Source organism: Micropterus salmoides, unplaced genomic scaffold (genome assembly GCF_014851395.1).
Source record: "Micropterus salmoides isolate LMB-PRFRI ecotype aquatic unplaced genomic scaffold, ASM1485139v1 Ms_hic_scaffold_2, whole genome shotgun sequence".
NCBI classification, from domain to species: domain Eukaryota; kingdom Metazoa; phylum Chordata; class Actinopteri; order Centrarchiformes; family Centrarchidae; genus Micropterus; species Micropterus salmoides.
This window is the reverse complement of record NW_024041150.1, coordinates 34,511,603-34,535,194: the sequence shown is the minus strand read 5'-3', so window position 1 is coordinate 34,535,194 and position 23,592 is coordinate 34,511,603. Positions and strand designations below refer to the sequence as shown.

Here is a 23,592-nt window from a genome sequence, read left to right as displayed (position 1 = left end):
CTGTACTAAAATGGCCTCCACAGTCACCAGATCTCAACCTAATAGAGCATCTTTGGGATGTGGTGGAACGGGAGCTTCGTGTCCTGGATGTGCATCCCACAAATCTCCATCAACTGCAATATGCTATCCTATCAATATGGGCCAACATTTCTAAAGAATGCTTTCAGCACCTTGTTGAATCAATGCCACGTAGAATTAAGGCAGTTCTGAAGGTGAAAGGGGGTCAAACACAGTATTAGTATGGTGTTCCTAATAATCCTTTAGGTGAGTGTATTTTGATATCGATTAATTGTTTCTGGGATTTTCTAAGCAAAAATGTGAAAGAATTGCAGTTTTCATCTTCTTAAATTGAGGAATTGCTGCTATTCTTTGTCATTTATGATAGTAAATGAAGAGTCTTTGGCTTTTGGGCTGTTGGTTGGACCAAAGAAGCAATTTGAAGATGTCACTTTGGGCTCTGGAAAATTGTAATGAGCATTTTTCACAATTTCTTTTCTTGACAATTTATAGACTTAACAATTAGCTGATTTATTGTGAAAATAGTCGGCAGATTAGTTGATAATGAAAATAATCGTTAGTTGCAGCCCTAGTAGAAGACACAAAAATAATATACATTATATACAGTATACATATACACACATACACATATATATATAATATACATTTTGAGTGTTCACACACAACACGTTAAGCGCATAAACACAGCCTGCGAATACTACAGCTATATAAACCAAAAGTAAACATTTTGCTGTGATTTAATTGCAATACAGATCAAACTGATGCTGAAATAATTAAAATATGAGGCCGTTTTGTTAGACATGAATTCATGCTTTGTCATGTCTGTCAGCAAGTCAGCAGGACGACAACTTTTAAAATGTTTGATTTCTGAATGGGGTTCGGATTGATCAGGGCTATGCTATGCTAACCTGTTCACAGTAAAGTACAATGATAACTGGAATAAAGTTACAGACACACATTTTCTGAACTCACCAGGTACTTCAACTTCCTCGCTTTCTTTTCTTCAAGTAATGTCCAGCTTTGTCCGGTTTTTATATATATATGATATGAAGTAGTAGTCCAACAGAACTACGGTGCCATCCGACGCTAACAACAACAACCGGAACCGGATATGCACGGACGTTAACTGCCGAGAAGCTCGAGTGAAGATAAATTAAGTTGTAATCCCAAAAAATAAAGTAAAAAGCTAATTTAATAAAAGCAGTTAACTCTGACCGCCTCCCGCGGGTAAACGGCATAGTTGTCAGAGCAGAATCCAGACCGACTACGGGTGTTTATTTGTCCGAAAGCTGCAGCGCTCCTCCCCATACACTTCCCTGTGTCGCGATAAAAGCCTCTTTCCCGCCGCCAGGAGCGAATTCACAGGAATTCACGTCTTTGCATTGACTTTGTATGTAATCAAGCTGCCCAAAACGCTGGATTCGCTTTCGGTGTGAATACACCTTAAGGGAGAAGCCAGTCACCCTCCTGAGAAAAATGCGTTTTGGACGCTTGTACCCACCATCTTGTTCTTTCAGTCATGACCCAGCCTTCATGATAGGGTGAGGGTGTAATCGGAAATTTCGTTCATTCCTAATCCAATGCACCTTTTGTTAAGTTCATCAAATATTTCCTCACGTTTGCTAGCTCTCAGTTTTGTGTGTGCTCTGGTTTTTCCACACACCCCAGCCTCTGTAAATGGAAAACAAAGAAAGTGGTGTGGACCCTGCACTCAACATTGTTCCAGCCAATCAGCAACAGATGGTATTAGTGCTTGTGCACAGGAGTGATGGGAGAAAGAGTTCTATACACCAGCACATTCGAACATGCTGAACTTGAGGCACTGTGAAGAAGGAAACAGCCAGAGAGGAAAAGGTCTGAGGGTTTCTATTCTGAAGAAACCCCAGTGATTTCAGAGTCCTGAGCCCTGAAGAGAGGGTATTTGTATGGTAGTTGAGTCAAATATCAACAATCCTTCGGCAGAATCACTTAGTCTCCCTTTAATGGACAAACAAACAGAAGGGAATCACAGCTTTGTCATGGCCACTTCCCCCAAATTGCATAATTATGGATGATCAATGTTTAACGGGTAAAAGGTCTTCAAAACACAAGAGGGAGACATATGAAAACAATTATTAATGAGTCAGAGTAAGTATTATATTCTTCAAATCTCATTTTGGAATTAAACTATTAACTCATGCGTCATGTCTCATGAGAGGAGGTGAACAGAGGACAAATTTTACAAAGTTGTAAGATTTACAGGCAGCGGATGTGAGCAGCTGGCTGGGGAAAACAGTTGTGAAGCAAGAGGAATAGAACAGCTCCAGGGAGGGAGGATGGAGCTTCTCCACCCATCTCCTCCTCAGAGGCCAGGGGGCCTAGAGGCTCCTGCAGAGATGTGAGGTCTTAAAGAGACAGACTCTGACACAGCGTCTGCTGTTAGTTGTCTCCTCCCTGCGCACTTGTTGTCACTTTGTGGGGAGGAAAAAGAATCCGTTCAGAAAACTTGGTAATGTTGGTTGACCAGAGAGATTTGGCATGGAGCAGGGATGTGTTCAGGGACACAGCAGAAAGAAGAAAAACAGAAACCTCCCTTTTACAAATGTACGAGAGGTGCAGCGAAATCTAATCACAGTCTTGTGACCGTGTTATGTAATGTATCTGATGAGTTGCAGTGGTCTTTCTGAACTTGGCTCACACTCGTGGGGGAATCATGGCACATGAAAACTGACATTATGTGAAAGCTTCAGATTCAGTTAATAGTGTTAGCATGCAGTTTTGGAAATCTACAGGATGGCTTGAATTTAGGGAAATTTGTTAAGTGACTGGCTTGTTATCTGCTTATCCAGGGTTGTAGGTCTCGAGACATGAGGGTCTTCGATCTTACCACTTAACTCGTGGTTTAACTGCGGCTTGTATTTTTACCAACCAATACCTGCAGATGCAACTACTACAGACTCCATCTCAATAACTTTGTAATTTTAATCTTATATTCTGTTTTAGGGTGACTTTGTAAAAACTGTCCAGGGACTACAGAGGAAAAAAAATGTTTTGGATTTCTGTCAAAGATGTGAATAAATGGAACAGCTGTGGTGAGGAACCTAAAAACAAGGATTTTAACATGAGAGGTGAGGTTTTGACTTTCTTATTGTGCAGCTTTTTTTGTTGACTTGTCAAAAGCCTTTGATACAGGTGATCATTCAATTTTGCTGAGAAAATTGTCCTCAATGGATCTGACAGGTAACACCTGCACATGGCTTAAAAATGATCTGAGTAAATGCTCTGTATACCTTTCTAGTCTTTTCGACCACTCAAAGCGCTTTTACACCTGCATTCACCAGTCATACACTGAGCCTAAGCGCTCAAACAGAGACTAACATTCACACACATACATACACTGGCGGAACAACGGCAGGGGGTTCAGTATCTTGCCCAAAGACACTTTGACACGCAACCAGGGGGAGCCGGGGATTGAACCAGCAACCTTCCAATTAATGGCCAACCCGCTCTACCTCCTGAGCTGATAGACATTACAGGAAAAGTTTAAACTAGATGTCCTGATTTCAACAGGACTGTTGTGGTGGCAGCCCGGCTGACGGTGAGTGTCCTGTTTATTTCTCCTTTTTTCTTGTGATTCTGTTTTCCCCTTGTGTTTTGGCCTGCCTGTTTGTGTCTCCTCCTCTCCCCCTGCGTGTGCTCTCTCTCTGCTCCTGAGCCCAGCTGACAGACTGCACCTGCACCTCCTCTGCCTGCCTCCTCTCTGCCAGTATTTCAACCCCGGTTCTCCACACAATCTCTGCTTGATCGTTGTTGCTCCTGACCTGGTGCCACTGCTTGGCTCAAGCCTTTTTTGCCACATCTCTGTTCCCCATTTTCTGTTTTCCCTGTTACTGACCCTGTCTGTCTGTCTGCCTTTCCCCAGGTCCACTCACCTCCGTCCTCCGTCCAGTCAGCTGGGCTTGCCTACCTCCCCTCTCCTCTCGGGCGTCTTCCACGGCACCCTCTCGGCTCCCCCTCGTGCCTCTCAGTCAGCCTGCAACCACACTCTTCCACCAACCCCCTGGTCAGTTCTCCCATGCCTCCTCTCCTCCTCGGCCCCAGTGCCACCCAGTGCCCTTGTCCCAGCCTCCTTGGTCCCACCTGCTCCTCGGCCCCCGGTGCTCCTCGGCTCCCTTGCCTCAGCCCCCTCTGCCCTACTTGTTCCCCAGTCTCCCGTGCCCGTGTTCCCCCGGCATCCACCTCTCCCTCACCTCAACCACCTTTTCACTCAATAAAACCAACTTCACCTGAGCGTTGCTTTGGGTCCTCTCTGTCCTACACACACAACAAGGACAATTTAAAGCAATGTGGAATGAATACTTTCCTCACAAATGTAATTGTTTCTTGTTGTTTTTTAAATTATATTGTATATATTTATATCTGCTATGTTAAACAAACAGATACAAATATTTATCTGTTTGTTTGCTGTACACAGGGATCAGCTGTCAAAGATATCCTGGTCTCAGTCTGATTCTCTGCATAAATAAAGGTGAAAAAACAAACAAACAAACACAAACTTCCTTGACTTTTAGAAGCACCCAATCAGTAACGTTACTTTAGTTGATAGATTACTGGGCTCAACTGCCCCGATGACTAATGCTCAGACTTCATTTTTGTAAAGCTTGGAAAACGACGCCCTCTCACTCCCCCTTTGTTTCGTTTATTTGTTTAGGTTTGCTTAATTCCTGGATGCCTATGAGCTCATGATTATGTTATTTGATCCCATAGACACTCAATCATTGAGCCAAGATAGCCTAATATTTTTGTTTGACATAACTTCAGACTACACTACCTACATAAAATAAACAATCTGCCCTAAAGCATGTAGTTTCTGACTCTGGCAAAGTGGGAAAAACAGTCAAATTCTCCAAAACTGCTTTATCTCTTTAACCAAATGTTTTTTTTCACTACAGTGCTCCATGTTGTCTCTGACTCAGGAATTTTGGTCCCCCGTTTCTTTTCTCTTCACTTCCAGACCTCATCATGTTTAAACTGACCTCATTTTACACCATGAAGCTTTAAAGTTCCCTCTCTCTTTTGATCTTCTCTTTCTTTCAAGTTCAAATTTTCCTTATTTGGATGTATGAAGCCAGTATATGACACAACACAAAAAACCCACGACAGTAGTATTGAGAACATACACGAAAAACTGTTGATTCATCAACAACAGAGGTAAGTTAAATGAATGATAGACTACATGGCCACAAGTATGTGGACACCCAAGCATTACACCAACCATTCCAAAACTATGTTCATAAATCTGCAGCTGCTGTATCGGCCTTCACTCTTCTGTGAAGACTTTCTGCCACATTCAGGGGCCTGGCTGCAGGGATTTGCTCCCATTTAGACCAAAATGAATCAGTGATGGCTCGCAGGTTATCCCAAAGGTGCTGGATCAAACACCAAACTGTTGCCACAAAGTTGGAAGAACACTGTTGTGTAAAATATTTTACTCTAATTAATTTAAAGTAAGAGGCCCAAGCCACAAAAAAACAGCCTGAGACTAAAACGGCTTCTCATTTTCTTCCTTTCTGACACATATGCACACGAATACGCACACGTGGGCGCGCACTGTTACGCGCAGTGGTGCATGAAGGAGTCCTGAGGAGTTGATCCATGTCCCCGTCTCACTCCCTCTTCTTCTTCTTTCCATTCTTCCTCCTCTTCTTCTTCGGCCAATTAAAAATGTACAGGGGGAGACAGGCACTTAGTGCCTTGAATGCTTTGCTCCTCCGCCTCCTCCATCTATCTTCTTCTTCTCCTCTTCCTCCTCCAGACAGGTCTCCTTCTCGGGGAAACACCAGACTGTTGCGCCCTGTGTCGCCGCGTCAAGCCGGACAGAGTAAGATCTGATGTTGGGCTGTTTGGCTTCAAAATAAAAGCACGTCTGAAGGAGTAAACTATCGAGGTTTCCAGATCAGTAACAGTAACCCACGATTTGAATAAAAAAAGTGGTAAACGATATGAAAATGAAAAGTTAGTGAACAGAGTCATGTAAATACATAATAAAAAATTATAAAACTTGGTTAGTTCACCTGTTAGAGAAACAATGAGTATTTTGAATTTTATTTCAATATGTAATAAACAGTTTCCTTTAGTGGTGCCAAGGTGGTTAAAGTGACATAAAGTTTCACTATAGTCTTATATAGTCTGTTAGCTTAAAGACCTGCGAATATATACTTTACTGTTTGATTAACAACATAACTAATCTTCAGAGTAGCCTATTGTGTGGGACTTCGATGGTTTGTTAGGATTAGGCTACCATAAAAAAATTAATTCATGCTTTGATTTTGATAGTTTGAACCGGATGTTTGGTGTTACATTCTGGCTAATTTGACAGCAATCTTCACAGCAGCTGAGTCTCTCCTTTCCACCTATAAAAAAAGAGAAAAGCTCACTTGCAGTCAAAAACAATGAGGGCGCACGACGCGCAACTCGCTCCAAGCGTCTCCAAGAGCAGCGGAGTTTTTCCTCCCGGAGGATTCATAGCATGCGTCTGTGCGGCAGCCGGAGGGAGAAGGACCACAGGGATATAACTTGACTCATCTGCGGAGTTTCTTATTTTTTGGGGGGAAGAAATCATGCCTTTTTGCAAACGGACGGTACTTCCGAAAGATGTGTGCAAGCCCGACGGCGGGAGGCTGCGGGAGGCGGAGGTTTTCGGGGACTTGGTGGACGTGTGCGGCTTCACCCTGTGCTCCGTGCTCCGACAGCTCTCGGATCTGTCCCGGCACTCGGTGAGCATCCTAGAGGAGCTGGAGGGGGAGCTGGTGTCCATCTGCCACCGGTCCGGCGCGCTGGAGGGCAGAGTGGTCCGGCTGCAGAGGCACGTCGCCGAGCTGGTCAGCAAGCCTCCACCGCGAAGTAAGAGGGAAAAAAAAAAAAAAAACATTTAAAAACACACACACCTGGAGTCATTTTACACAGCTTGCGGTTGCAGAAGCAGAGCTGAAACAGCTTTTTAGCCTGGTGAAGTCAAAGTCAGTAGTGTCAAACTTTGGGATGTCAGCCCAAATCTGGAGAGATTTGTAGTTTGTTTGGGAGTCTTGTTCATGACTCACCATGCAAACGGTGAGCGGTCACCCCTGCACTGTGCATGCTCCAGTTTAAGATTTATTTAGGGTGTGAGTAAGTGAGAGGTTAGGTGATAGAGATAGGTGCCCTGCTGTTCAGTTGCTTCAGGAAATGTCAGTACTGAAAATGATCCAGTAAAGAGATTTAATATCTGCTGGGGGAAAAAGTGGGCATTTTAATATAAAACATGAATTAATTGGCAATATGTGATGTTCAAGGGTGTGGAGACCATGTGAGCATGTCTGATGTAAGAATGATGTGAGATGAGTCACTGTCATTAATATGTTTCTGTTTTGCAAACTAGCTAGAACAGCTGGAAGGATGCCTTTAGAGAGACACTTTTTTTTACTTCATGTGAATTTGTTTCTCGGATTGGTTTAGGCACCCTTGAAGGCAGCACATTGTGGCTGTGGAGAGTGGAATGTGAGAGTCTTGTCCCTCTCCCTGTCACTTTGTCCCTGCTACCTCCTTCTCTGCTCCAGCTCCTGCTCTTTTTGTTGTTTTTCCTTAATCTTTTAGGACTTTATTGTTCTGTGTTGGAGGTAAAGTGTGTTGTAGCAGGTCAAAGCATCAGAGTTTGGATTCAAGATGATGCTGGTGTCACTCATGTGGAGGTTAAAGCCCCCCCCCACCCCCTCCATTCACTTATTGTTACTTCACATTCACAATACTGTTTGTATTGTTACTTTGACACTGGAAGGCTGCTCTCATGTGCATCTGCACTCACTTTAAATCTGAGTGTAAGGTGTGTGGACATATGAGGCGATTTTGTGACGTCACAGCTCGTGTGGAAGCCAATCATGTGTGATGTGGGAACTTGAAACCTCCAGTGCGCAAACACTGAGAAAGGCCTTTTCAGTGAAGTAGGAGACATCTTGTGTCCAGCTGTTAAACCTTTTGAAATGAGCGATTTTTGCATATTTTGTAACAAAGAAGTGGAATCTTCTATGTAGACAAAACACATCAGACGCATATTATTCAGTATTTTTAAATTAAAACATGTCAAGAGAAGATTTTGACATTTTTAGTGATTTTAAGAGTCGTTCAGGCGATTTTAGGATTCAGAATTGTCCTGTTTTTGGAGTAAGAAATGTTTGTTAGACGTCAATAAGACACTTGTTATGATTATGATTATTGATTATGATTATTATTATTATTATGTTATGGAGAGACCGGAAATTCTCATGAAATCATTTAAAAAGATTTTCAAGATTAGTTTCTCTTAGTTGTTCATGTTTTGTTTTAACCTGTATGCATGAATTGTTTTTGTGTGTATTTTTAGCTTTCAGACCCAATTGCCTCATGTGGGACGAATGATGTATTTAGAATTCAACTTAATTCAAGTGTTGATCCTGAAATGGAGAAAAGTCAGTGCACCGGCCTAGAGCAGTGTAATTTTAGGTGTTACCGTGCAATTTAATCAAATTTAGAAAAAACAATCATGTGCTGTCAAAGCCATTTTCTAAATGTCTAAGGTTTCAAGTTTATTTTCCAGCATTTTATAGGCAAATCTACAGTGATTGTGTGTTGGGCTCTGAGCAATGCCAAAACTAGGGTGACCTACGCTCAGTGCTGTTCCTGAATGCATCCTGTGCAGACTACAGATGGAGCACTCAAGCTGCTGCTTAGACGCAGTGTTAGTTGTACTTATCCTCACAATCTTAAAGATTTTTTCCCACTAAATCAAAAACTTGTGGTCTTCCTGAGAGACAGTTTGAATGGACGCTTGGCTGGCTGGTAGGTTTGGTTTCAGACCTGTGGCTTTCTGTGCGCAGGTCACCATGTAATCAACAGTATAGTCATTGTTTCAGTCTCACTAAAACAACCAATCTAAAATGACCCTGTGATACATAATATCATGTAGTATAATACAACTCAATAGCGTTCCGTCGTACATCAATACCATGACACAACAGCTGCACAAATGCTTTTATCCAAACGTATGAGCACATATTCTGCCATATTTTGACATCAGTGTCACAAGGACACATCTACGTCTAACTTTAGGTGAGATGCTGCCCAGATGCACGATGGGAGATTTGCATCATGGCTGCCAACCTATTTTACTCTGCAAACTTTGCACAAACTTATCGCATGTAGTTTTCTCTTTGTTTGAGTTACAGCTCAAGAGTGAGCAAATGAATAAGTCGACTGTGAACAAGAGTTTATGAAGCTGTCGGCAGTATGTGTGTGTGTGTGTGTGAGCACGTACAGTATGATAAGAGAGGGTCCCTCTAAACACATACCAGATGTAGAGCTGGAAAGACGAGAGGAAGAAAGATAAAACAAAACGCAGCTCGCCTTTTAGTTTACTTTACAGAGAGGAACTCACTCGTGTGCTGGCCTGAGTGTGTGCAAGAGAGAGAAAAGACACATTTCCCTTCATGTATTCATCCCTGTGAGATGCAAAACTCCTCGCTCTTCTTCTCTCTCCTTTCTAAAATCTGTGTGGGTTCTTACTGTATCACTAACATGTGGGCAGGAGCACACGGCTAAACAATCAATAGAGCGGGCCTGGGCCTTCGTCTCTCATCATCATCATCATCCTCTCTCCACCACCTCTTTCTCTCTCCCTAGTGTCTCAGCAAAGATGGAAAACAATGATCTGACTTTCCCCAAAAGAATAACAAGGTATAAACATTTGGGTATTCCTCTTTTGCTCATTTAAAAAGCTTTACTCAACCCTCCAATGCATATTGTCACCACGAGGTGTCCGAAAGCCTCCAATTTATAAATATTTAAAAATTTGACATATTATAATGTTTGATGGCGTGCTTCTGATGAATAAAAGTAGGAACTGAAAGACGTAATATTGCACATTGGGAACACCACATGAGTCATTATGCTATGTGTGCAATGTGGAAGTCAGACCGGCTTCCTGTCCTCAACCGCCTTCGGCCGGAGAAGAACTCTAGCAACTACTAGTAAGCAACTACTGTCGGCACGAATGGGGCGCCATCGTGGAGCTCGTTATCCAGTTTGCCTAAATATCTTAACCTGGTCCGCGCAGAGTGAGATGTAGCTATGTTTCACACATTTCGATTGAAACTGGCCCCCGTCCTCCAAAAGGCCCCGACTTACATGCAAGAACTGAATAATTCACCCACTTTTAAAATGGACTCGGAAAGGACGTGTGCTCATCCCGTACCCATCAAATAGAAATAAAAAGTGTGATGCAGACTCGTGACAGGGAGAGAGAGAGTGTGAGTGAATGGGATATAAAACTTATTAACTTATAACATTATTATAAACTGTGGTGAACTGGTCGTGGGTCACATCTCTCTCTCTCTCGTCCAGCTTGCTGTCTCTCCCTCTTCATCTCCTGCTGCTCTCGTGCATTAGTTCCTGTTGTTGACTGTGAAGTGGCTGTGGCTATTTTGATTTTATTCCATTTACTGACTGATGCTTCATTACGAGGCCCCGATTTTTCAAAAATAGGGTGAACCCCCCCCCCCCCCTCAACAAACCTTTTGAAATCCTAATTTTCTCTTCTTCTTTGGTGCCAAGTGATACTTGTGAATTAAACAGGCACAGTTCCCTTTGAACCTTGTGTTCGCTGAAGTTTCTGAAGCTTCTTTTTTTTTCTTTGGTCTACTCATGCTAATAACCCAGTAACCAACTTTCTTCTTGAAACATTGCTTCTTTTGTGCCCGAGGATTATTCCAGTGAAAAAGCTACCTTTTAAAAACAACACGTATGAGAAATAATCTGATGTGATGCTTCCATCGGCTGGTCCACATCGTTTGCTTTCTGAAACCGTAACAGATGATGAGAAAAAATCACATTCCTTTCCCTCATTTGTAGGATGTGTGCTTTTCCTCCTCTAACAAACCGCTGACAATCCCCTCCTCCACCTGCCAAAAAAAAAGTGATATTCAGTCAGAGTTGCATAAGGCTGCGCTGAAACACATGTTCCAGGCCTGGATGAGGGGAGTTTTTCCACCCGAGGTTTAGAGTTTGTTCAGGAGTCGGATCTCCTGAGCTGGGCCTGAAGGGCCGGAGGGATCTGAGCTGGTTTCCTTCAACCGGGGCGGAGGGGGAGAGTCGCACTGATACAGAGGAAGAGGATGTCTGTTGTCACTTTGCAGGGCTTGACAGCATGAGAGTTTGTGTGCATGTGTGTGTCCAATTTCCACTGGAAGTTGTCACTCAGAAGTGCCTGAACTTGAGGAGTTTGTCCTCTGCAACACCTCCTTTCTGTTTCTCATACTGGGATTATTTCCTAGCATTTTCTGTCAGCTGCTGTTGACCCTGAGTGTGGCAGGAGTATCCCAAGTATGTGAGTGGGAACCAAAGTTTGGTGTTTTCCTTTGCTGCTTTTTTTCCAACTTAATTCTCTGGGAAACCACATTCTTCCTTTGACCCAAAACTGATTTTAAAGGCAGATTCTGCTGAAGTTTGTTCAAAACAAAATGTTCCCTGTACAGTCCGACTGTTCCAGTTTGTTTTTATGGAACAGGAAAGAGAGCTGCTTTCACCTCTGGACAGCTCTCAATCAATGATATCACAGCAGGTGTGTCAAATGCAAAGCACCTGCTATGACCAGTTGGGGTGTGGCCTGAAGTGCAACATGCTAAAGTTTTTAGAGCCTAGAGAGCCGTCTTTTTTCTGCTTTAATATTGGCTGCCTGATTATGTGAAAACATCAGTATTATGCAATACTTCAGTTGACGAAATCACTTTTTTTTTTTCAAGAGAGTGGAGGTCATTAGTTCAGGAGAACTTGTTATTTTCATTTATGCTGAGACATGAAACATGTAAGCATGTTAGTAGAAATCCACATGCGCATGTACTACACTATATTGCCAAAAGTTATGGGTCACCTGTCTTTACATGCACATGAAGGTTAATGATATCCCATTCTTAATCCATCTTCTGGAAAGGCTTTCCACAAGGTTTAGGAGTGTGTTCATGGGAATTTGTGATCATTCTTCTACAAGCGCATTTGTGAGTTCAGGCACAGATGTTGGACGAGAAGTGCTGGCTTGCAGTATCTGCTCTAATTCATCCCCAAGGTGTTCTATCGGGTTGGGGTCAGGACTCTGTGCAGGCCAGTCTAGTTCTCCACACCAAACTCGCTCATCCATATGGTTATGGACCTTGCTTTGTGCACTGGTGCGCAGTCATGATCGAAAAACAAGAAGGGGTCATCCCCAAATTGTTTCCACAAAGTTGGAAGCATGAAATTATCCAAAATGTCTTGGTATGCTGAAGCAACCTTTCACTGGAACTAAAAGGCCAAGCCCAACCCCTGAAAAACAAGTGACTTTATGTAGCCTACACTTCTTAGCTGAGTGTCTGTTGTTCCCAATCACTTCCAGTGACGGAGGAATATTTAGTCGTGAGCAAATTTCACAAATGGACTTACTGCACAAGTGGCAATCTATCATGGTACCTCACTTGAATTCACTGAGCTCCTGAGAGTGATCCACAAATGTTTGTAGAAGCAGTCTGCATGCCTAGGGGCTTGATTTCATACACCAGTGGCCATGGAAGTGATTGGAACACCTGAATTCAATAATTTGGAGGCATGTCCCAATACCTTTGGCAATATATTGTATGTATTTTTACCATTTTCAACATCCCAAAGCAGTTAGATTATATATATTTTTGAGGCCAGTTTTTTTTCCATATTTCTAGAGTTCAAGGTGATGTTTTTAAATTACTTGTTTTATGCAACAAGCCCTCTAAAACCCAAAGAAATGTAATTTTAGAATCATGTAATGCAGAGAAAAGCTGCAAATCGTCACAATTTAGAAGCTGGATGCAGCTGTTTTTTTAACTTTTGAAAACTGTTCAGTCAATCAATCTAAAACAAATCAGATGCACTAAATGTAGCATTATAAACATTTAACACCCAACAGGACAGCTTAATGTAATTATTGTTGGTTTAGGATTAAGACACATTTGGAGTTGGAGTCTCAATTAGATGCAGAAATCACCACCTTTGCTTTGAGTTTAGTCGTTGGCAGATAAAGAGTGGATGTATTTCAGAAAATGTGCACATCAACTTGTTGTTTTGGCCTTGAATGCGAAAATTGTGGTTTGGAGAGCAAGAATGAGGACTTCTTTATCAAGCTTTTCATCAATCATACATACAATCATCCATTATTTTATCTGTGAGTGGGTATGGGGGCACGGCTCCAGGCTACAATGCAGCTAAAATAAACAAGACTCAAACTGATTTTTTTCTGTCATCACCTGAATAAAAAGGTGACTCTGGTGGTTGTTTAAAGGTATTCTGGGAAATTTTTGTAGCTTGGTTTGAAAGTAGAGTGGCGCGAGGTTGCACCATGCAAAGATACAATTTAATAATTAAGCCTTCCCTGAACAGGTGTGTCATTCCTTATTAACTACTGAGAGAGCAGGAGATGAACATTTTCTTTGATATTTAAATCAGGACCTCGTTGTCCGTGACAGACTGAATCCCTGCTGACATTTATGATGACACTGACATGCGCACACACAATGGTATTGTCTACTGCAGCTGCTGATATTTGGACTAGATGGTGGCACAAGTGTGATTTTTATTTATTTTTTTGTTGCTGCATTCACTTTGCTGCTGGCCCCACTGTTGTTATTAGTGTCATTTATGACCTTCATCACTTTAGTAAAACAAAAGTTAAAGTGATAATGAGGGAACGCGTTGTCACATGTTAGCTAATAGCTAGTTCACACGTGACATGTAAATGTAAATGCTCCGTATCTTCCGACCACTCAGAGCGCTTGTACACTACATTGCATTCACCAATTCATACACTGAGCCTAAGTGCTCAAACAAAAACTAACATTCACACACATTCATACACTGATGGAACAGCCATCGGGGGCAATTTGGGGTTCAGTGTCTTGTCCGAGGACATTTTGACACGCAGCCTGGAGGAGCCAGGGATTGAACCACCGAGCTTCCGAGTAGCGGGCAACCACAGCCACCGCCGCCAATACTGTTTTAATAAAACAGTATTGTATGTCTCTTAAAGAGGAACTCCACCAGCTTTACACATCAACGTCAGTTTGCAGGTGTAAGGCAGTATCACCACATGTGTAAGAAAAGTTGTACAAAGTCTTTTGTGGCTGCAGAGGGAGCAGGTACGAAATGCTAAATCGGTGGAGTGTAGACCAAACTTACCTTCAGCTGACGCAACAGGCAGCTGAAATGCATTGAAAATCACACACTCACATTTAAGAGTATCTGTTTTTTCCTTCGAGTATAATGCTGTTGATGTGTCACTCTGAACTACAGTGTTCCCTCCAAATCCTATTATGAAAATGGTTGATGAGAACTCCCTGCTTTTTCTCTTTTTTAATTCCCCTCCTCCCCACCTCTCTCTCTCTCTCCTCACTTTTTCCCACGGGTAGACATCAACCACGTGACTCTGTCCCTCCCTGTTGGCCCCTCTGTAATTCCCCTTCTCTACATCTCTTACAATTTTTCCTGTTCCTCCTCTTCATCATCCAGCGCTTCTCAGCCTGCGTCTGATGAACAGTGAAATTCTTCTTCTTCTAAAAACAGAGATGCATTCAGGTTCTGACGCGGTAAAACGATGCATTCACTGGTGACGGATGGCTTTGGAAATCTTAGCTTTCATTTTGGAGATGTTCTGTAATCCCACTGGTTTTAATCACAGATTCAGGACATGGACTGAGCATCTTTTCAGGGTCAAAGTATTCACTTCTCCTCCTCCTCCCCCAGCATCTATCTTCCTACAGGCAGTGATTCAGAGGGCAGCAGCTGCACAGAAAGTTCCCGCCACCGCTCCAACACACTACAGGAGAAAGACTTCTATTTTTTTAAAATCATCTGATTTTGTTTTTTGTTAAATTCAATATTCAGAGCTGCCAAATCGCCACAAGTGAATCTCATTTGCAGATTTTTAAAAACCCAATGGAGTTATTCATTAAAAGAATAACATCTCTGAAACAAGAAGGCTGTAAGAAGTTCTTGTATATTTATTTTCCTATGTTGGCTGTATTCACTGTTCATTGCTGAAGAGGTTTGACCAGCAATAGATTTCACCTTCATGTTCTGTGTTATGTTTTTTTCTCATCAACAGTGTCCAGTTGCCTGATGAATCACTACCACCTTCCTGTGCTGGTTATAAACGCAGCTGCAGCCCATTTAACAAAACAGTTGACTCACTTTTTGTGAATTCCTTGCAACCATAGTTGTCAGAACATGTTTTGAGTAGGGAGTGCTGTGTTCCCGACTGCTTGGTTAAAGGATTATAACATTAATTTATTTAGAAATATGCAGTATTAAATTGAAGTTTGTCAGTCAGAATATGACAATGTGAAAATGACACCGTGGGATGAACAGCACACAGTTGTCGCTAAAGTTTGTGTGAATATGCAGATTCAGAAAAGCATCTGTCTGAACAGAAACACACACAGTATACACATTTATGTGCACTGTAAAAAATTTTTCCTTTTTATTTCACAGATTTTTTCCTGTATTTTTGAAATACATGAAAATATCAAAAAATGGCAAAAATAAACTGTGAATTTACATGTCCAATGTAAAATAACATGAAAAACCTGTAGCTGTGAACATTTCTGTTATTTTAAAGAAAATATTGTTTTTTTTGACGTAAAAAAACTGTTCCAATACATTCAGGAATTTATCGTATCTTCACAAATATTATTTTTCTTATTTAAAAGAAAACACTGTTAAATTTAAGTTTATTACTATAAAAACATTTCTTAAACTTGGTACAATTAGTAACAGTTAACCATAACAACATCTATGTCTGTAATTTGACATAGATTTACTTGTTAATTGACAAATATCTCCTTTAATTATGGATATTTGGAAAATAAAAACATTGAATAAATGTTATTTTAATCAGTGTATAATGTCTACAAGTATTGTTAAACTGTCAAAAACACAGTTTTGATAATTGAAAACAGCCATAATTACTGTAATTTCACAGCTGTTGACTTATCATAATGCTTAGAAGTTCAAACCAACATATTTAAATCAGTTTTTTTCTTAATTAAAAATTTTACATTAGACTAATATATATCCATTTATCTTTGAGTTTGTACTAGGGTTATTTGTGACAGTTTCCTTCCAAATTTCCTGAAATTAACTTAATTTGAGGGAACTCGGACCTTTTAAATTACCACCACAATACAAATACCCACATCTGATATTATTTATTGACCATTTATTCAGTTCCATGCTCACAACAAATAAGCCACACAAGTCAAACATTTCAGTGTAAAGAATTATTCTCCTGAAACTAAAGTAGTTTATTTTTTATATACCTTATTGATGACATTTTCAGATCTATTCATTAAAAACACAACTGGTTCGACATAAAGAGACTGTCAGACACAGCTCCAAGATTAAAGTGGAACATGAATGTAAAGTAATTGGAATTTATTTCTTAAAATGCTGCCATTTTGCTTTGATAGGACTGTAGAGAGAGACATGAAAGGCAAAGGAGAGAGGATAATAGTACATCCAAAATGGTGGTTTTACATAGAGTGAAAATTGGGGCGGCTGTGGCTCAGGAGCGGGTTGGCCGTTAATCGGAAGGTCGGCGGTTCAATCCCTGGCTCCCCCTGGTTGCGTGTCGAAGTGTCCTTGGGCAAGATACTGAACCCTGATTTGCCCCTGGCGGCTGTTCCGCCAGTGAATGAATAAGTGTGACTGTTAATTTTCGTTTGAGCACTTAGGCTCAGTGTATGAATGTGTATGACTGGTGAATGCAGATGTAGTGTAAAAGCGCTTTGAGTGGTCGAAAAGACTAGAAAGGCGCTATACAAGTAAGGAGCATTTACATTGACATTTTACGACTTTCTAAAGCCAGTTTTTGTATCTAATGTTGTTACGACTGTATCTGTTTCCCTGTGGTGTGCATACATGTTCCTTTCTACCCTGGAAGTGCTACAGCTGATTGCTGAATTAGGTCTAACTGGCCTTGGAAGGCAGTGCACAACTGTGTGCACCTGAGTTAGGGTCCACAATTTATAAATTAAGTTGGTATAGAGTGTAAGTGTAAGTAAAAAGACAAGTGGAAATGTGATACAAACAAAACTCAAGTAGAGAAATTACCTGCAATTTGTGAACTCGAACTCATCTTCTGAAAATGGTTTGAATAATACCTATTCAAACAACAAACATTGGCCATTGCTCACTCACTGTAGAATATATGCAAGTTTTTCTTGGCAGTCCTAATGAATCCATTTGTTTGCAAGTTTTTGGTATGCAAGCCAAAAGAACATTTTCAGATTCGGCTGACTTTGCACGAGCACCTCAGGATGACCTTAACAAACCATTTTGCTTCTCAAGGTAGCTCACAGTGCACAGAAGCTGCCAACTTTCTGCAGTCAATAGCTACAGTCCTCCAAACGTTGTGTGGCCTTCGGATTAGCTCTAGAACAGTGCGTAGAGAGCTTCATCGAATGGGTTTTCATGGCCGAGCAGCTGCATCCAAGCCTTACATCACCGAGTGCAATGCAAAGCATTGGCTGAAGTGGTGTAAAGCGCGCTGCCACTGGACTCTTGAGCAGAGGAGACGTGTTCACTGGAGTTACAAATCACGCTTCTCTGTCTGGCAATCCGAAGGACGAGTCTGGGTTTGCCGGTTGCCAGGAGAACAGTTCTTGCCTGACCACATTGTGCCAAGTGTAAAGTTTGGTGGAGGGAGGATTATGGCGTGGGGTTGATTTTCAGGGGTTGGGCTTGGCCCCTTAGTGCCAGTGAAAGGAACTGTTAATGCTTCAGCATACCAAGACATTTTGGACAATTTCATGCTCCCAACTTTGTGGAAACACTTTGGGGATGGCCCCTTCCTGTTCCAGCAAGGTCCTTAAAGGCATGGATGAACGAGTTTGGTTGAACACTTTTGGATGAATTAGCGCGGAGACTGCGAGCCAGGCATTCTCGTACAACATCTGTGCCCGACCTCACAGATGCGCTTCTGCAAGAATGGTCAAAAATTCTAATGAACACAGTCTAAAAGCTGATTACCAGTTTATGGACAGTATTTTCGCGTTTTTTAGATTAAACATTGATTGCATTTACAAGGTTTTTATGTAAAATTATATAATAAAACTAAATTTTAAGTCTGATTATTTGTATTATAGCAGTGTAATTAAATTGTTTTTACAGGTGTATATGTTCTTTCAATAAACATTAAAAGTCCAAAAATTTTTTGTAAAAAGAAAGTTACAAACTGTATACTTATCATTGAATATTACCGTACTTTTACAAGGTAGTTATTTAACGGTATTTTTCTGGCGCCCCAGCTGCCAGAATATTTCTGTTTTTTCACAATTTTTTTTTGTGTGTGTGTAAGTAAGTGTTTTCAAGGTCAGTGAGAAACTGTAGTAGAAGTTCTACATTTTATGTTTCTGTTGGAGCTCCAAGTGTTTTCCTTGCTTTTCCTGTGAGTGTGTGTTCCTGCAGAGTGTGTGTGGATGTGGAGCTCTGGGCCCCTCAGTGGTTTCTGTGGTCTAAATGGCCATTAGTTACCACAGTTTCCGTGTGTGTGTGTGTGTGTGTGTGTGTGTGTGTGTGAAAATCAGGAAAAGGACCAATTAGAGAGAGAGAGAGAAAGTGCTGTTGTTATCCAGAAAATGAAAGCGAGTTGTAGATTCATGTAAAAGAATCGGGCCTACTAACAATTTGCTGTCTAGGCAGAGAGTCTGACCCTTTCCCTTTACATTTCTCACACACACACACACACACACACAAACACACATGGTGTGTAATAATATCCCTTGTGGGAGCGCTGACTGGGAATAAGAACAGTATGAATAGGAACGGGAAAAGCTCTCTTGCAAGCACACATGCACATAGGGATCTGTACTATACTGTGAGTCAGACTGGGATTTAAAGAGCAGAGAGAGGGAAGGAAAGCAGTAAAAAAAAAATGGGAACAAGAGTGAAAATTAGAGTAAAACTGGAGAAGAAGAGATGAAAACAAGCTGATGAGATAGAGAAGGAGCAAAGAGAAGACAGGAAACGGAAGGAGGAAGTAGGAGGAGGAGGAGGAAGATAAGAAAAGAAGAGGGAAGATCTAAAGACTGACAACTGCATAAGAGACAGTTATGTAATTTCCCCGTTTGAATTTTCCTTCGTCTGTCACTAGGAAAAGTCTCCAAACATGAAAGTTAAAGTTTGTTGTGTTGCTCTGTAGTGGACAAAAAAAACAAATACTCCTGTGGAAAAGTAGCATTTCTGCAATGTATTGTCAAAATGGAACTATGTTACTATTAGCTGAATAATTTGCCTTCTTTGGCAACATTTTAACAAAGATATCTTCTCCTATAAAGACACATTTTATTTTATTGCAACTGTTACATATAGACGGGTTTCTGTGCAACGTTAGCACAGAGATGCCCGCGCAGCTAGAGGGCAGAAAGCAACACTCGGTCTCAGTTTATACGGCATATCTAGCAGCAGTGTTGGGCAAATCACTCACTTGTAATGAGTTACTTTTTACTTATTACTCATTTAAAAAGTAACAATATTACTTTATTACTGGGTATTAAAAGTATGTTACTCGTCACTGCACCGCATCCTTAAAAGTGACGGGAAGCCTGTTCAGCCGTGCGTTTTAGAAATGAATCAACTTTACTGGAACACTTTACTGAGGAGTCAACAACCAGCCAAACTATGAATATAGGCTATTTAAAAATAATAAAAAACCAAGCAGGTCCCTCCCGACATTTTAACTAATCGTGTATTCATAACAGCATCAATGAGTATGATTTTTACGAAACATATGACGTTTTTTAACACCACTGTCTGAGATAAAAAAAAAAAAATCAACCAAGTGACTTTAGAACTAACATTACTGTTTTGCACATGCATTTATAAGAGAAGTATTCAGTGCTTTTACAAAACATAAAACGTTGATTAAGGGCACTCTCTCCTGCTGAGTGGATGCATCACTGGCAATAACGATAGCAGCCGGAGTTTATTTCTACAAGCTAAGTTTCACATTGCTGGGCTGCTTTAGCAGATGCTTCAATACAAAATTGTTTGCGGTTGAAAGCTTTTTGCTGCTAGCACAAAGTTTAAAACAGAAGACAATGTTCTTTGCATCTCTGACTGTAACACAGCTAGGCCTAATGGCAGGACTTACAGCTGTGGAAAGAACGCCTGTCTCCATCGTTTCATCTTTCTTCCTTTAGCTTTTTGGCTAGCAGTTGACTTGAACAACATTAGGTCCGGTGTCGCTGATCTGCAGCGGGGTCACGCATGTTATATTAATATGTGAAATGAAACACAAACAAACTGATCCAACTCTGAAATGGCAGTTCGTCTGCATAAATAAAACCTTTATATCTGCTTATAACTACATTATAATGTGATGTTTACTTACTGCAAATAAATGCAAAATAAAGTAAAGCTCTAATGTTATTTATTTTTATGTGATTCGTAACACATGATAGAACAAGTGTGTGAATGAAGGAGTAGAAAGGGAGCAAAAGATCTGTTTGCAGAAGAAGAGCAGCAGAGAAAGATGGATAAATCGCCATAAAGACCCCCAAATCCTCCAATTTCTCCACACTGTGAAAAATAACAAATACCACAGGAGTCCAGGAGATTCAGTAACAGCAGTGATATAATTGAAAGCCGTGTGTGTGTGTGTGTGTGTGTGTGTGTGTGTGGTGTTGAGTTGTTGACCTTAATGAACTCTGTCTCACACAAACACAAACACAACTAAAAATCTGTTGTCATTGGATGAGAAAACAAGTGGATCTTCGTGCAACCTCGATTGAGATCTCAGTTAGGCATGTTTCTTTTTGCTTTACCACTTGCTTATTTCCACAAAAGGCAATGATAAAATTTAAAAGATGAAAAGAAAAGACATTTTAACGGTTAAAAAATGTACATGACATTTATTATTTATGACAGTTGTTCAGTTGTTGTCTTAACTAATGAGACTCATAACCAACTGTCCTCCTGAGCGCTGCGTGACCTCCAGTGACGAGTAATAAAACCACGAGCTATTTGCTGTCTGGAACAATGTTTTGATTGTCGTTGGCAGCTCCATGTCGCTCTGCAGGGTGATAAGTCACCAAAACTGTTCAGTGAATAAGCTACCTATAAGTACATGTGACTTCATGTCTATGAATTTTAGTAAGTCATTAGGAAAACAAAACAGACTTGGCTGAAAGGCAAAAAAGATTTTGATTACTTCCTGTTTCAGCTTTGACCTCCTAAACTTAAAGCTGCGATGACATATGTCATGCATAGTAACAAACCCACAGAGGATTATCACCCAACGCTTGGCAGCTCTCTGTGTATCCTGTGTGTCGAGCAAATGAGAGAGAGCGAGCGGCAGAACGTGATGGTGAAAGTTAGCGGAGAAAAATATTAACAATAAGTTTCAGCCTGGTAGCAAACGTGCAGCGTAGGTCACAGTGTGTCCGTTAATAAAAGTCTGTAGTTTTTGAAGGCAGTTACGCTAGCTAACATCTCCCTTGTACAGCACGTTTTATGGCTGTTATTTAATGTTAGATAAATTACTAACGAAGTTATATTAATTAGCTCAGCTCGATGTTAGTAACTTAACTACTTGTCAAGGGTTGAGAGCATCAGGTACATGCTTAGACTAAACTGGTGTAAAGCTCTGTCCTGTATAAACACTGCACATCCTGATAATTAACTTTTTATTTCAGTTTCCAGAGGAGTCTGACAACTGGTTATCAAATAAATGAGGGACCATGGAGATGAGGTTAATGAAGTAAATTAGGGCTGTTAGAATATAATGCACAAATTAAATGCGTAGTAATTATCCAGAGATCCTGTATGGGGAAAAAAAAAAAGAGACTCCCACCCCTAGCATTTCCTTCATTTCCAGACATAGCAGGAAGGTGTTTTCAGTCAAATAAAAGCTCTGTACACTACCTGGCCAGAATCAGATGGCAGACAGACAAAGTTAGCAACTAGCTGCTGAAGAAAGTGGAGTGTTTAGCAGCTAAAGTGCCAGATATTTCCCCCAGGAGGTGGCGGAGACCAAAACTGAGCTAAAAGGACCGTGATGATTGGACCTGAGTGTTCATCAGGTGGACAGAAAGATGACCCCAAAAGAATTATAATGTTGTGCTGTGTCTGCAAGGATGTGTAAACAGGCAACGGCTTGCTAACATGTTTGCAATAATAATTTTATATGGCCATAGTTGGTCAGTTGTGTCTGTTTTGTTCAGGTTGTTGTGGAGTTCTTCCCCCAAGTGACCAAAAAACAAAACAAAAACCCTGAGTAATGCTGCTTTAATCAGGTTAACGCCGAGAGAGAAAATAAGTTGATAACTTTATAATACTTTTCTCTGGGGATTTATTTCTTCTGTCTGAACGTGTGATCATAGATGTGTTACTTGCTTTATGTTAGACTTCCCCCAAAACAGTCAGTCACATGACAACACTGGTCAAATACCAAAATGTTTACTTTCTCCTGACAAGCCACCACTTGTGAATAATGTCCTCTATAATTAGCAAAGGTTAAAGTAGCCTGACATAGTTGTGCTGCAACAAAAAGGGAGAAATTCGAGGTGGGTGGTTGGGTGTACAGAGAGCACAGTCTGTGTCCAGGCTGCAAACTTTGGTTTCTTTTAACAATGAAAATAATCTTTCACCATATTATCTTTATTAAATATAAACACACAATAACGCATAGGGATGACCGATTTAAACATGCCCATATGAGTAGTTTTTGGAATGATCATATAGTATCACTGAAGGAAATAAAAAGACCAAACACTTAATTTAAAGTTGAGGCAAATTAATTCCACACCTTCAAATGTTTCAGTGTTTGTTGTTGATTATCTGTGATTTTTTTTAAATCTACAAGTTAGACGTAATTTTAGTTTATAACAGTGACAGTTGTCGTGGGTTTGAGTGAGTTAACAGACTGCATCATGTGTGCGTGTGTTTGCAGTACAAGCTGGTTTTATCAATGTGTTTCTGTGCAGAGCTTTTTCTCTCAGGGCTGTAATGGACAAAAGGCTGGCTGTCAACACCAACACGCTTAACGTCGGCCAAGGCATGCTGTAATTGTGGACGCAATCACTTCCAGATGACAGACAGAGAGGAGCGTGTGTGTATGTTTAGGGGGGTGTCGGGCTTGAATTAGAGAGAAGAAGAGGGGTATATCACTTCATTGTGGAGGGAGTTACCTGGTTTACATGCAGGAGAGGAGAGAGCGTAAGAGGGATATGTGTGCATGTTTTCACGTGTGTTACCATTAACAGCAGGGTAGGAAAGGATGCAAACAAGGAAAGACAATCCTGTCTAAGAAAGCAGGAGAACAACTACTGTAACATAAATTGCAAGATTACATGTTTATTGGCAGGTTTGAGAAAAACAAGTCCAATTCTGAAGAAACATTTTTAAAATTAATTTTATAAAGCTGAAGACGTGTAGTGGTTAAGTGGATATTTGTTCTTAAGTCAGAAAACAAGGTTTTGCCTGACTATGCTGTTTTTTAAATGAAAATTTAAATGATGCATGTTTATGGGGCTC

At 40.9% G+C, this 23,592-nt stretch overlaps 1 protein-coding gene across 2 annotated transcripts in view; it reads left to right on the top strand.

Moving 5' to 3' along the window:
* The first annotated feature begins 6,059 nt into the window (after positions 1-6,059).
* The window catches only part of nhsl2 (NHS-like 2), a 164,215-nt gene continuing 146,682 nt past the window's right edge, over positions 6,060-23,592 (top strand). Inside the window, exon 1 of one of the 2 annotated variants that reach the window (XM_038730778.1) lies at positions 6,060-6,900. In XM_038730778.1, coding sequence (XP_038586706.1) covers positions 6,618-6,900 — 283 coding nt within the window. In that variant the 5' untranslated portion in view covers positions 6,060-6,617. The remainder of the gene's footprint in view (positions 6,901-23,592) is intronic. The other variant, XM_038730777.1, reaches the window with a different exon arrangement.